Below are 11561 nucleotides of genomic sequence, written 5' to 3' on the forward strand. Positions count from 1 at the left end.
CTGTGTCTAGTAATTTTCATTTGCGCTTACTTCCTGTGTTAGAAAATCGCTAATATGCTGCCGAATTCTTGATTTTGTTTGTGTGTGTATTGTGGTTCCCAGTTTCCAAAAGAGGCGTGAATATTTTGAATGTATTGATAGTTTATTGGGTTCTTCACTCACTGAAATTGTGAAAAACGGTGTTTGTGTTTGTATTGTACATCACACACACAGCACTCGACTCGGGTCGACTCGACGTCATTTTATACACAACTTGGTAGGTATACAGAGTGCAGCCTCCAACCAACCATGTCTTCTTCTTACCTCAATGCTCTAAATGATTGAAATCCTGTCTGCGGTTCTTGTTTCTACACATATCTATGTACAACTTCATATTTTAACAAAAATGAGAAACAGTTTTGGTTAATGGAGTGGTGAGTGAACAAAGCGGTGTCAGACTAGCAGGATACGAACATCTTTCTGCGTTATTTGGGTCACACAACTTTTGTTTGTCTCCCAATTTTAATCAACAATATATATTAATTTGTGTTTCTTTAATATTTGTCACCGTAACTTGTGATTGTGAGGTTTAAATTTGTCGATTCTAAATCTAGTGTGCATTTGTTTACTTTTGTATCCTACACCTAGCCCAGGTTGGACTCCTCCGTTGCAGTGGCACTGACTGATGTCCTATACCCATCACTGTTGTTATTGCTATTAATAGTATACTTGTTGTGTAGTTGGGCACAATATTCTGCTCAATTTGTGACGTGTATTTTATTGATTGATTTGTTTATTCAAGTGAATTTGTATTTGCCATTGTTTCTTCACAAATTTGTTTCTTCCAGACTTGTGAACTTCTTTACTTGTACTTGTGCATTTATATTGTTGTTTGTATTGCATTGAAATTATTTGCTGATTGTATTGCATTGTCTTGAATTGAATTGTATAGCGCTTTATTTTGTGAAGAAAGGGTTTGAACTTGGTGCATTTATTTATTCCGTCTTTCTGATTCCTTCCCGTCCCAGCAGGTGAAGCTTCTTATACTTGAATTACTTTGTTATACATGATTAATACTATTGTTGTTTGTCTACGTGTAATTAAGTAAACATTATGAACATGAAGTGTCATCTGAGTACAGCTTGTATTCATATTGTTTGTATGTACTTGCTGAGAATACAATAACAAATTTCTCTGATTTTATTTTATTTATTGTGATATCACTAATTGTTTTGTATTTCATCTTTAAAATATTGAGTATTCAATCAACAATTAAAACAGTTTGCAACCTCACCATATTATGCGTATTATTTCCTTTTAGTATTTAGTGCTGCACATCCATAGAGACAACATGACGTTGATGCAGTTATTCGGGGCGCTGTTTGTCGCCTATGGACCACCCATGTCTCTCTTCATCTTTACTATCGCCCACAACCCCCTCAGGGTTATCGTCATGATGGCTGGGTATGTATAATTTATGCAAACTTATTCAAATTTAATCAAATATAATGCAAATGTTTGTAGTGTACTTTTACATTGTAATTTTAACCGTTAACCATATTATTTAAAGCACTACCGGTTAATGAGAAAGAATATATCCTGCAATTTTATTCTTGATTGAGACTCATTTTCCATGAACTGGCCATGATGTGGCCTGATATTACACAAAGACCACAGACCATTGCCTCCGTTGCCCCTAGGTATGGCCTTGGAGCCCCTTCAAAATTTCCCGTTGACTTTAAGATTTCCCAATGGAAGTGCGCTTTGCAAAACGAAAATGGCCTTGCCCTTTAAAAAGATTCAATGACAATTCCAGGACTGCATCTTGAAACCAAGTCGGAACAGCCTAGCCATCGCGGTTCAACCAAACACAGGAAAACCAGTGACCAAGGTTCAAGCATGTTTCTGGTTGGGGTTGCCAATAGACCTAAATGCACATGACGTCAGATCAGTAGGGCCTTCTCACCTACAGGTCAAAAGGCGGTTGTTCATTGGCCAATCCTGTGCACCGCTGGTACAAATCTGTGCATTTTTATTGTTTTGTCACCGTTTTACCTCTAAGATGGCGGCTGGATGCAGCAATAAGGTCTATACGCACTCCCGATAGTTGCAGCTCTTACTAAGGGAAACTGCCTTGCTCTAGTTTTACAAGAACAAAGTATCTGTAACAATCCTTTACTTAATGTTTTTGCAGGATGTTTTTCTGGTTGATAGCGTTGCTTCTGTCCTCCATCTGGTGGTTTGCCATCGTGCCACTCCGAGAGGAGCTAGCCTTTGCTCTCACCTTCTCCGTGCTCTTCCAAGAGCTGCTTCGTTTTGCATACTTCAAACTGCTGAGGTAAAGTCACAGGCTTGGGGAACGCCCAGCTGTAGGGCAGTGTAGAAACTTCCCCCCAGTTTAGGGAGGAAGTCTTTTTGTAATTAATAATCAAGACCTAACTATGCCTGTAGGGTGTTATGGTGGAAGTGTTGTGGCCGAGTGGTTAAGAGCATCGAATTCAAACTCTGGTGTTTCTGATCAGCAGAGTGTTGGTTCGAATCCCCAGCCGTGACACTTGTGTCCTTTAAAAGCAAGACACTTTACCATTGCTTCATCCTTTGGGCTGGGATGTAAAGCCGTTGGTCCCATGTGTTGTGTAACGCATGTAAAAGAATCCAGTACACTTGAAATGAGAAGGGGTTAGCCCCGGTGTTCATGGTTGTGGCTGCTTCATGCGCCGTAGCACCTTGTAAACCCCCATAAGTGCTACATAATTAGTATTCAGAATCCATCACTGCAATAACCTATCTTTCTGAAAGTTTGTATATATACTCAGCGCCTTGAGTACCTTGTTTGGTAGATACATGCACTATATAATACTTCGATATTATTATAGAGTTGTTTTGAGCATCAAGTTCAAGTTCAGGTGGTTAAGTCATCGGAGTGTGGGTTGGAAACCCGGTCATGACACTTGTGTCTTTGAGCAAAATGCTTATAGTTGCTTCTTTTCACCAAGGGGTATAAATGGGTACCTGCGGGGACTCTGGTGCAGGATATAATGTAATTGACACATTTTGCCACGATATTTAAGATATCAGTATTCAGCTCTGTATCAGAGTTAAATTACATCCGGCGCCTTTGAATGGAACTATTCCAGATACTGTGCGCCTTATAAATGTTATGTTGTTATTATTATCCAGCCACAAAAGTGCAGGTTTGTAGCTTGAGGTTGAACGGCTTGTTTCGCTTGCTTTATTATAGGAAAGCTGAGGATGGTTTGCAGCAGTTTAACCAGACGGGACCATCAACGACAACATCAGCAGAATCCAATGGAACATCAGACAGTGCACGACATGTCTATGCATATGGTGAGCAATCACAGGTCCTGTGTGTCATATCGCAGTGGTGGGTGCCATTGTCATAAAACGCACAGGCTTAATGATATGGGTTTGGTCCCCCCGCCTACCCCTACGCACGCTTTTGTAATGGTTCTAAAACCTACCCGGACCCTCGTTTAATGGCATGGGTTTGGCTGCCCCCTCCCACAATCCTTCGCTTACTTTGGTGATGGCCCCTGTGTGCCAAAAAACTGTGTCATGAAATGTGCAGACCAAGTCTCAATGGCATTGGGTCTACCCCCTCCCCCCACTTGTCTGGTCCCCACCCCTGACCAACTCCCATAATTCTCTGGCTCTGTGTGCCCTCTGTGTGCCATAAGACAGTGAAGGGTTTGTTTGTCACTAAGCGCCCAGACTAAGGCTCCATGTCATAGGTTTAGTCCGTCTGCCCTCTGCCCACAACTCTAAAGCCCACTCTGTGTACATTTTATCTAGTTTCTTGAACTATTTTAAATGTGTGATACATAGTACGTACATGTACTTTACTATGTGAATTTTTGTCTGGTCCTTGCCGCGAAAGCGGATTTGATCTGCAATTGTTTTGTGCTCAATAAATTGTTCTTTGTTATTACTATTATTATTATTTCATTATAATTTTGCAGCCTCCTGACATGTATGATCATTTGTATTTTAATATCCTGTTCTAGTTTAAATTGTTTGCTTTCATTTGTACATTGATTTTGCAATCTCTTAAAGCCATTGGACCCTTTCGGTACAGAAAAAAATTAAAAAGTTCACAGATTTACAAATAATTTACAGGGTTTACAGAAGGTAATGGTGAAAGACTTCTCTTGAAATATTAGTCCATGAAATGCTTTACTTTTTGAGAAAACGGTAAACCAATATAAATTCTCGTTAACGAGAATTACGGATTTGTTATAAACACATGTCATGATACGGCGAAACGCGCGAAAACAGGAGTGGGTTTTCCCGTTATTTTCTCCCGACTCCGATGTCCGATTGAGCCTAAATTTCCACAGGATTGTTATTTTATATATAAGTTGTGATATATGAAGTGTGGGACTTGGACAATACTGTTTACCGAAAGTGTATAATGGCTTTAATATTGTACCCCCTCTCCAACTCTTTATTGTTAGTATTTTATCGGTGATATTTTTTGTCACTGATAAGTCACTGTATTGCTAGTATTTTATTGGTGATGCTTTTTGTCACTGATAAGTCGCTGTATTTTTGGCTTTCTCCAGATGACGATCAGTGCATACTGATCGAAACGTTGAGTTGAAATCAACGGTTTCTTTCTGAACCACCCCAACTCATTACATGGTTTACCGCAAACCTTTCCATTTTGTATTTTTAGTGTTTTATCTGCATGATATTTGCTGTCACTGATCAGTCACTGTTTGCCGTTCACATTGATTTTCTTTTGTATGATATTGTTTTCTTCCTCAAATTTGTTGTGTGATATTTGCTTCGGTCATAATATAAACAACGTTAATTAATGATTGGGGTGTGCTTTTATTGCTTCGTGCTACTACATGTATTTGCTCTTGTTAAATTGTGTAATTGTATTCTGAAAACATATCTGTTCAGGTCATCATACATGCAGTTTATATTTGTTTTTGTTCTTCTGAGTGCTTAAAAACTTTCTCCTGATGGTGTTTAAGCGATGTTTGATAACAATTGTTACTATTGTTCTTATCTTTGTATCAACTTTTGTTTTTTTTAATTTCTTTTCCTCTCCAGCGACTCGGTTTAGTGTTCTAGATAGATGGCGCTATATAAAGGCTTATTAATATTCCTAGTATTCTTTCTTAGGCTTAGATATTTAATTTATTAAAATTGGAATGAAAGGTTTAACTTTAGTTTTGTTTGGACAGTAGGAAAGGACTAGCTATTATCCTGAGGAGTGCTTTTAGCATTTCTTGGTACATGTACAGAGGGGTGTGTCCATCAAATGCTTGGGGGGGGGGGCACTGGCATTGATTGACACACCCCTCACCCTCGGACGGTGACTAGTTCAAATAAACAACAGATATTAAATCATAATTATCGTAAAATCTGTGTTGAAGTCAACATAAAAATCTTTGTTGTGGTCCATCTATTGTTCATTACCTAATGTCTTTTTAATATCTTAATGTATTGACGCAATTAAGCCATTTGCTACATACAATACAAGTTCAATTTTAATGAACCATCAATAATAATAATAACGTTTATGAAATGTATGCCTTAGGCCTAGCTAGGTCTGAACAGTTATATCGTCATTTTTATGGAATCCAGAAGCGGAAACAGTAGGCCTAGAGTATTAAGTTAAACGAAACCCTCGAGGGGATAAAAAACACCTAAATTCACATTTTGCTAGGCTGGCAAATAGATGTGTCAGCGTCGAACATCAGTGTAGGCCTATTAAAGTTACTTCAACGAGTGATGGCATAGGCTACAAGCTAATAATACCGATTTTGAACATTGCAGTTGCTGGTCTCGGTTTTGGAACAATGAGCGGTATTTTCCAGCTGGTTAACATCGTGGCAGACTCCAAGGGACCTGGGACCGTGGGGATCAACGGTGGACCTCCGGATTTCCTTATTACCTCAGGTTAGTTCAGATGGATTCAGTTCATGATTATTTTGTGAAGTTTGCGGAAGTAGTACATTCATTCTGTGTACTTTGCTTTTTTTGCATTTTGTGTTTGTGTGTTTGTTTTAAATGATGGTTGGAAGGGAGTGTACTGTACTGATACTTGTGTGGATCATTATATTCTACTTTTAAACATCTTTCTACCCACATGCATTTTATAACAAACGGTTTTACAGAACGCTTTTCAAAGACCAACTTGATCAATCCAAGGCAATGTGTTCCTTTAATAGATCGCTGGAGAGATGTTTATATTATCATATATTGTTAGAATCTACACCCTTTGAAGTATTGTAGAGAAAAAATGTTCACACAAAAATAACAATTGAGAAAGACCTCAGGATTGAAGCCTTTTTCAGTCATCTAAAAAAAACGACAAATCTATGCAAGGAGGTTGGTTTATATTTTCAAAATGTTCACAGGCTGTTTAATTTATGCATGTTGGGATACACCAAGCGAGAATACTGGTTCTTGACAACCACATTCATGTAAATGTACCAAAGGTTGCCCACCTACATGTAGCAATTCGCTCAGCCCCAGCGACCTATCCAGCACCGCTGGGATGGGCTAACCAGCTTGTGGTCAGATTCTTGCTCTGGAAGTGTGTCATGCGAGCAGTGTATTTCTATGGTGCAGTCATTAATCTCCATAATACTGAAGATATAATGGAGATCAATGCCTGCAGTGTGAGTGTGATGCATGATGGGACTGAGCATTTTCTGGATAGACCAATGGGCATGCTTGATACGTTTGCCCATCCCAGCGCCTTTGGTTAAGCCAAGGCGCTGGGAATGAGCTAGCCTCAACATCTGACGTCACACTTCGAGGCTCGTGAATAACACCAGAGACCTGCCTCCAGAACCGGCGTGTATTCTAACCTTTGACCTCAACAATTTCACATAGAGTTATGCTGTCCAATTCTATTGCGGACGCGACCAGAAGTGTACTGTTTGGGCATAATGGATGCACGTTTATCCAATATCATTGTATCCAATGGAATCACTGGATCTGCCAGCAAGGACCTGTCTTTAACCCTTGCGTATAAAGACAAGGGCCCAGTCTAGGGACAAGCGAAATATGAAGCAACTGCCTAGGTAGTAATTGAACACAAGAGGGCAGTAGATAAATTATTGTAACATGCTCCATTTTCTCACCTTACATCTGTAGCTTTTCTGACCATGGCCATGGTCCTTCTGCACATCATCTGGAATGTCTTATTCTTCCATGGTTGTGAGACCAAGAAGTATTACATTAATGCCATTGTGGTTGCCTCGCATTTCCTGATATCCGAATTGGTAGGTCAATTGACGTTTTTTTTTTATAATTGTTTTTTTAGGGAGTTCAGGGAATCGCGTGAGGGCGCTTTAAACCTGTACCTGTGATTTTTTTCACAGAACTCTGGAAAGCACTGAGTGTAACACACATCAGTGTACAATGGGTTAAAGGCAGTGGACACTATTGGTAATTACTCAAAATAAATATTGGCATAAAACCTTTCTTGGTGACGAGTAATGGGGAGAGGTTGATGGTATAAAACGTTGTGAGAAAGTAATTTTCCACGAATTTGATTTCGGGACCTCAGATTTAGAACTTGAGGTCTCGAAATCAACCATCTAAACGCACACAACTTTGTGTGACCAGGGTTATTTTTCCTTTCATTATTATCTCGCAACTTCGATGACCGATTGAGCTCAAATTTTCACAGGTTTGTTATTTTATGCATATGTTGAGATATACCAACTGTGAAGACTAGTCTTTGACAATTACCAATAGTGTCCACTGCCTTTAAAACCAGTATGAATTTTATTATTATTATGTTTTGGTTTGGTACAATCAAACCTTTGTCAATGGAAGATGACTTCCTATGATCTAACTCGTCGTTGACAGTGGTGGGGAGATTAACCTTGTTATCTTCTTATCGGTTGTCACTACCCGCCCCAGGCTGACCCAGATAGATTAAAGGAGTTGTGACGAGCAGGGAAAAAAAGGAATGCTCATGGGATCCACCCGTGACACTGTTTTTTTGTGTTTGTTAAAGGCACAGGACACTATTTGTAATTACTCAAAATAAAGGCTAGCATAAAAACTTACTTGGAAACGAGCGATGAAAAGCTGATAGTATAAAGCATTGTGAGAAATGGTTCCCTCTGAAGTAACATAGTTTTTGAGAAAGAGGTATTTTCTCACTCAAATAATCAAAGACTTCAGCTGAAACCTTTTATTATGCATCTGGAAAACGCACACAAATCTTTGCAACAAGGATGTGTTTTTTTCTTTCATTTACCTGTCATTATTCCCTTGCAACTTTGATGTCTACATTATAACAGATTTGTTATTTCAATGCATATGTTGGGATACACCAAGTGAGGAGACTGGTCTTTGATAATTGTCAAACGTGTCCAGTGCCTTTAAGATATCCATCAGTAAAGTCACACTGTTCACTAAGAGTTTATTGTTAGAAAGGATCAAAATCTGCCATGATATGCTGGAGAGACTACAGGGTTTTGTTGGCGCTGGAATTACAGCTAGTTCACTTCATCTCTGTGTCGAAGAGCGTGTCAACTGTCAACCTTCCCGCACCCTTTCAGTGCTTCTAACACTTGCTTGGGTCTCAAGTCTCCATTCTGTTTCTTTTACATGTCTCTCTTGTAGTCAGAGTGACAGGAATAGATATTGATATACTCTTTCAAGGAAGGAGAGTGATTTACCTATGTATTAATTTACACAGAACCTCTTTACAACATGCTCTTTATAAGCAATACTCTTTATAACAGTGCGCTTTATAAGCGGAACTTCTTTATAACAGGTTTTTTGAGCAGAACTGCTCTTTATGAGGAGAGCGCTGTGCATTATCGCCGGGCTTGTTCTTTACAATGTTTTAAGTCTCTTATTTATAATGTGTACCTTCCTCTTATTGTATATTTTATTGTTCTCTTTATGATCTTAGAGGCTTTTTGCATTAGGCGCTTGACAAAAATGTCTTTATTAATTTAACTATTAGTGTTGGAAAATTAGTAGTAAAAAATAAATGGCGGAGACTGCCAACATAGGGCTAGATAGCTCAGTTGGTAGAGCGCCGGCACGTTAAACCGGAGGTAGTTGGTTCAAATTTCGCTCTAGTCAGTTTTTCTTTGTTCAACCCAAAATCATTTAAAAAATTAACTTCCCTTTTTTTCTGGTCTTATTTTTTGCACCACAGAGCCTTTTGAACGAGCAGCAACTGTACGCAGTGACCCTGCCGGTAGCGTTCCTCGTTCTCCTCGTTCTGTCCTCCTGGGCGTTCCTCATCGTCGGGGGCTCCTTCTCGAGTGTCTGCATCTCACTTCGGTGGAAAAGTCAACGTTACGCTCTGTAGATACCAGTTAGTTGGCCTGGGTGACTAGTGAAATTTACTAGTTTAGCTCAAATAGGATTGACTTTGACACTAGTCGCGACAAATTTTTAATTCCCAAGATACTTTGTGGCATATTGTTTGCCGCAGGCTAAATAAAGTGAATAAATTCACTCTGCAGGATTGTGTCTCACTGATGTTCGATTGTGTTTCGTAAGAAAATAATATTGTCGTGAGCAGGTATGCAGGACTATTTTTTTAGTAGTCATGACTTTGCAAATTAACCGAGTTGATAAAAAAATACTGTTAGTCGCGACTCAACTAAGCAATCAAGAGTCACATCTTTGGCACTAGCAACACTAGTCACCCATGCTCTGTAGATATCAAGCATCTCACATACTCGGATAGGAGGTTGTTTTACAAAAAGTGTCAACAGCCCCAGAATGTTCTATGAGTAAAAAACAAAAGACATTGTAGTTTATCAATTTTTATCAACACCCAAATTTTACTTCTGGTTGATGGGAATGAAAGGGGGTTGTTTCTTCTGGAAAGTGTCATCAATATTTTATAAACGCCATGAAGTGAGTCGCTTGGATTGTGCACGCTTGAGAGCTGTTTGAAACGCTTTGATTTGTAATATTTATGTTTTGTTATTATTATTTTCATGTTAACCTGAATTAAAAACGGTAAATATGGGAAAGAAGTCTTGTGGAAATGTGACTTAATTTCATTTTCAAGAACTATGGAGAATCATTGTCTGTATAATGCTATAGGTGCACAATTTCTGTGCAGTGTCTACAGATAGGAAAAAGTAGCATGTTGTGTCAAAGTGGTCTAGGGTATGAAACTTGAGTTCTGATGGCTCAGTAATCAGAGTGGGGGGGGGGGGGGGGTTGAATCGCGGTCCAGGGTGTAACACTATTTCTTATCAGAGTCCCGGTCCAGTCATGACACTGCTTCAATTGCTCCTCATCACCCATGAGTAAATGTGTACCTGTGAGTAGGGATTGTTGATGTGAATGATCAGCAATGTGTGCCAATTCGGCTGCCGGTGCTGCATACTCCTAAGGAGTTCAGATCATGGTTTCAGTATTGCCATGAAGGACCTTAAGGAACAGGGAGTAGCGCGTGGCACTGTGGTACCGTTTTAAGAAACGGAGAAAGACAAAATGTTATTGTTAGAAGTAGTGGTACAAAAGATGTGAATATAAATTCAAACTCATTTTTGTTTTATACCAAAAATATACATGTATCGACTTGCATTGATATGTACATGTGTACATGTACGTGTGTGTGCTTATTATACTCTGGTTATTTAATATCAAACTATTTTGACCAAGTTTTTATAAGTTGTACAGGTTGCTGTCTGTAAATAACACTCGATTATTGTAAATTCTTCAAGCTGTTGATACTTTTCTAATCTCAAATCATCGTAGAAATCTAGCGATCTTGAAGTTTCTGTTGTGATCAACAATAATTTGCTCAATTTCTTCCCTGTATTTTCGGCTGACAATTTGGATGGTCCTGCACGGTTCCCTATTTGAAACTGACTGAGTACATGTACATGTACAGTGGTGGATACCTATTATGAATGTTCACCAGTTGGAGAGGCACTGGACATCTTTGATAATAATGTCAAATACATGTATTCTCACTTGGTGTATCCCAACATATGGATATAATACAAAATCTGTAAGATGTAAACTCAATTGGTCATTGCAAGAGCGTACTGAAAGAAAAAACACCATTGTTGCACAAAGTTGTGTGCATGTGACATAGCAGTTAGGCTAGTAACTTTATTCTGGTAAGCATAGTTTGTTGTGCTTGGCAACTTTTTGTGCTTAAGCCGCTTTATTTGTGTATGATTGTTGCTGTTTGTTATTTAGGTTTGTTTTCATTTCACAATAGACCAGCGCATTTCAGTTGGTTTTCAAATGTCTGTATTTTTTTTGCTGAAGCATGTTATATAACTATGTTGTCATTATCTTCTTGGTGACTTATTGAAGCCTAGCGCGTTTTTCGTAATATTATTCTTACGTTATTTTTTAAATTGATTGAGTGAACCAAAACAAACAAAGAACAACACGTCTATGTTTGGTTATCCTTTGTGAAATTTTCACATACATAGGGCTTCTTCAAAATGTAAAGTGTAAAGCGCCACAATAGGAAACGATTTTAAGATGTCAGAATAAACCACGATTGGGAAACTGACTCGGGATTTGTGTAGTTCTTATAGTTTGGAAGTTCCAAACCCTTCATTCCTTTGGTGATGCATTTT

At 38.8% G+C, this 11561-nt stretch overlaps 1 protein-coding gene across 1 annotated transcript; it reads left to right on the forward strand.

Moving 5' to 3' along the window:
- Positions 1-97: 97 nt before the first annotated feature.
- On the forward strand, positions 98-9608 carry LOC117295890 (gamma-secretase subunit Aph-1-like). Its single transcript, XM_033778677.1, has 7 exons — positions 98-256; positions 1301-1443; positions 2174-2317; positions 3221-3327; positions 5791-5913; positions 7120-7247; positions 9152-9608. The coding sequence occupies exons 2-7, from the start codon at positions 1331-1333 to the stop codon at positions 9305-9307; spliced, it is 771 nt and encodes a 256-aa protein (XP_033634568.1). The 5' UTR covers positions 98-256; positions 1301-1330; the 3' UTR covers positions 9308-9608.
- Positions 9609-11561: the final 1953 nt, after the last annotated feature.

The sequence above is a fragment of the Asterias rubens genome, chromosome 10 (assembly GCF_902459465.1).
Source record: "Asterias rubens chromosome 10, eAstRub1.3, whole genome shotgun sequence".
NCBI classification, from domain to species: Eukaryota; Metazoa; Echinodermata; class Asteroidea; order Forcipulatida; family Asteriidae; genus Asterias; species Asterias rubens.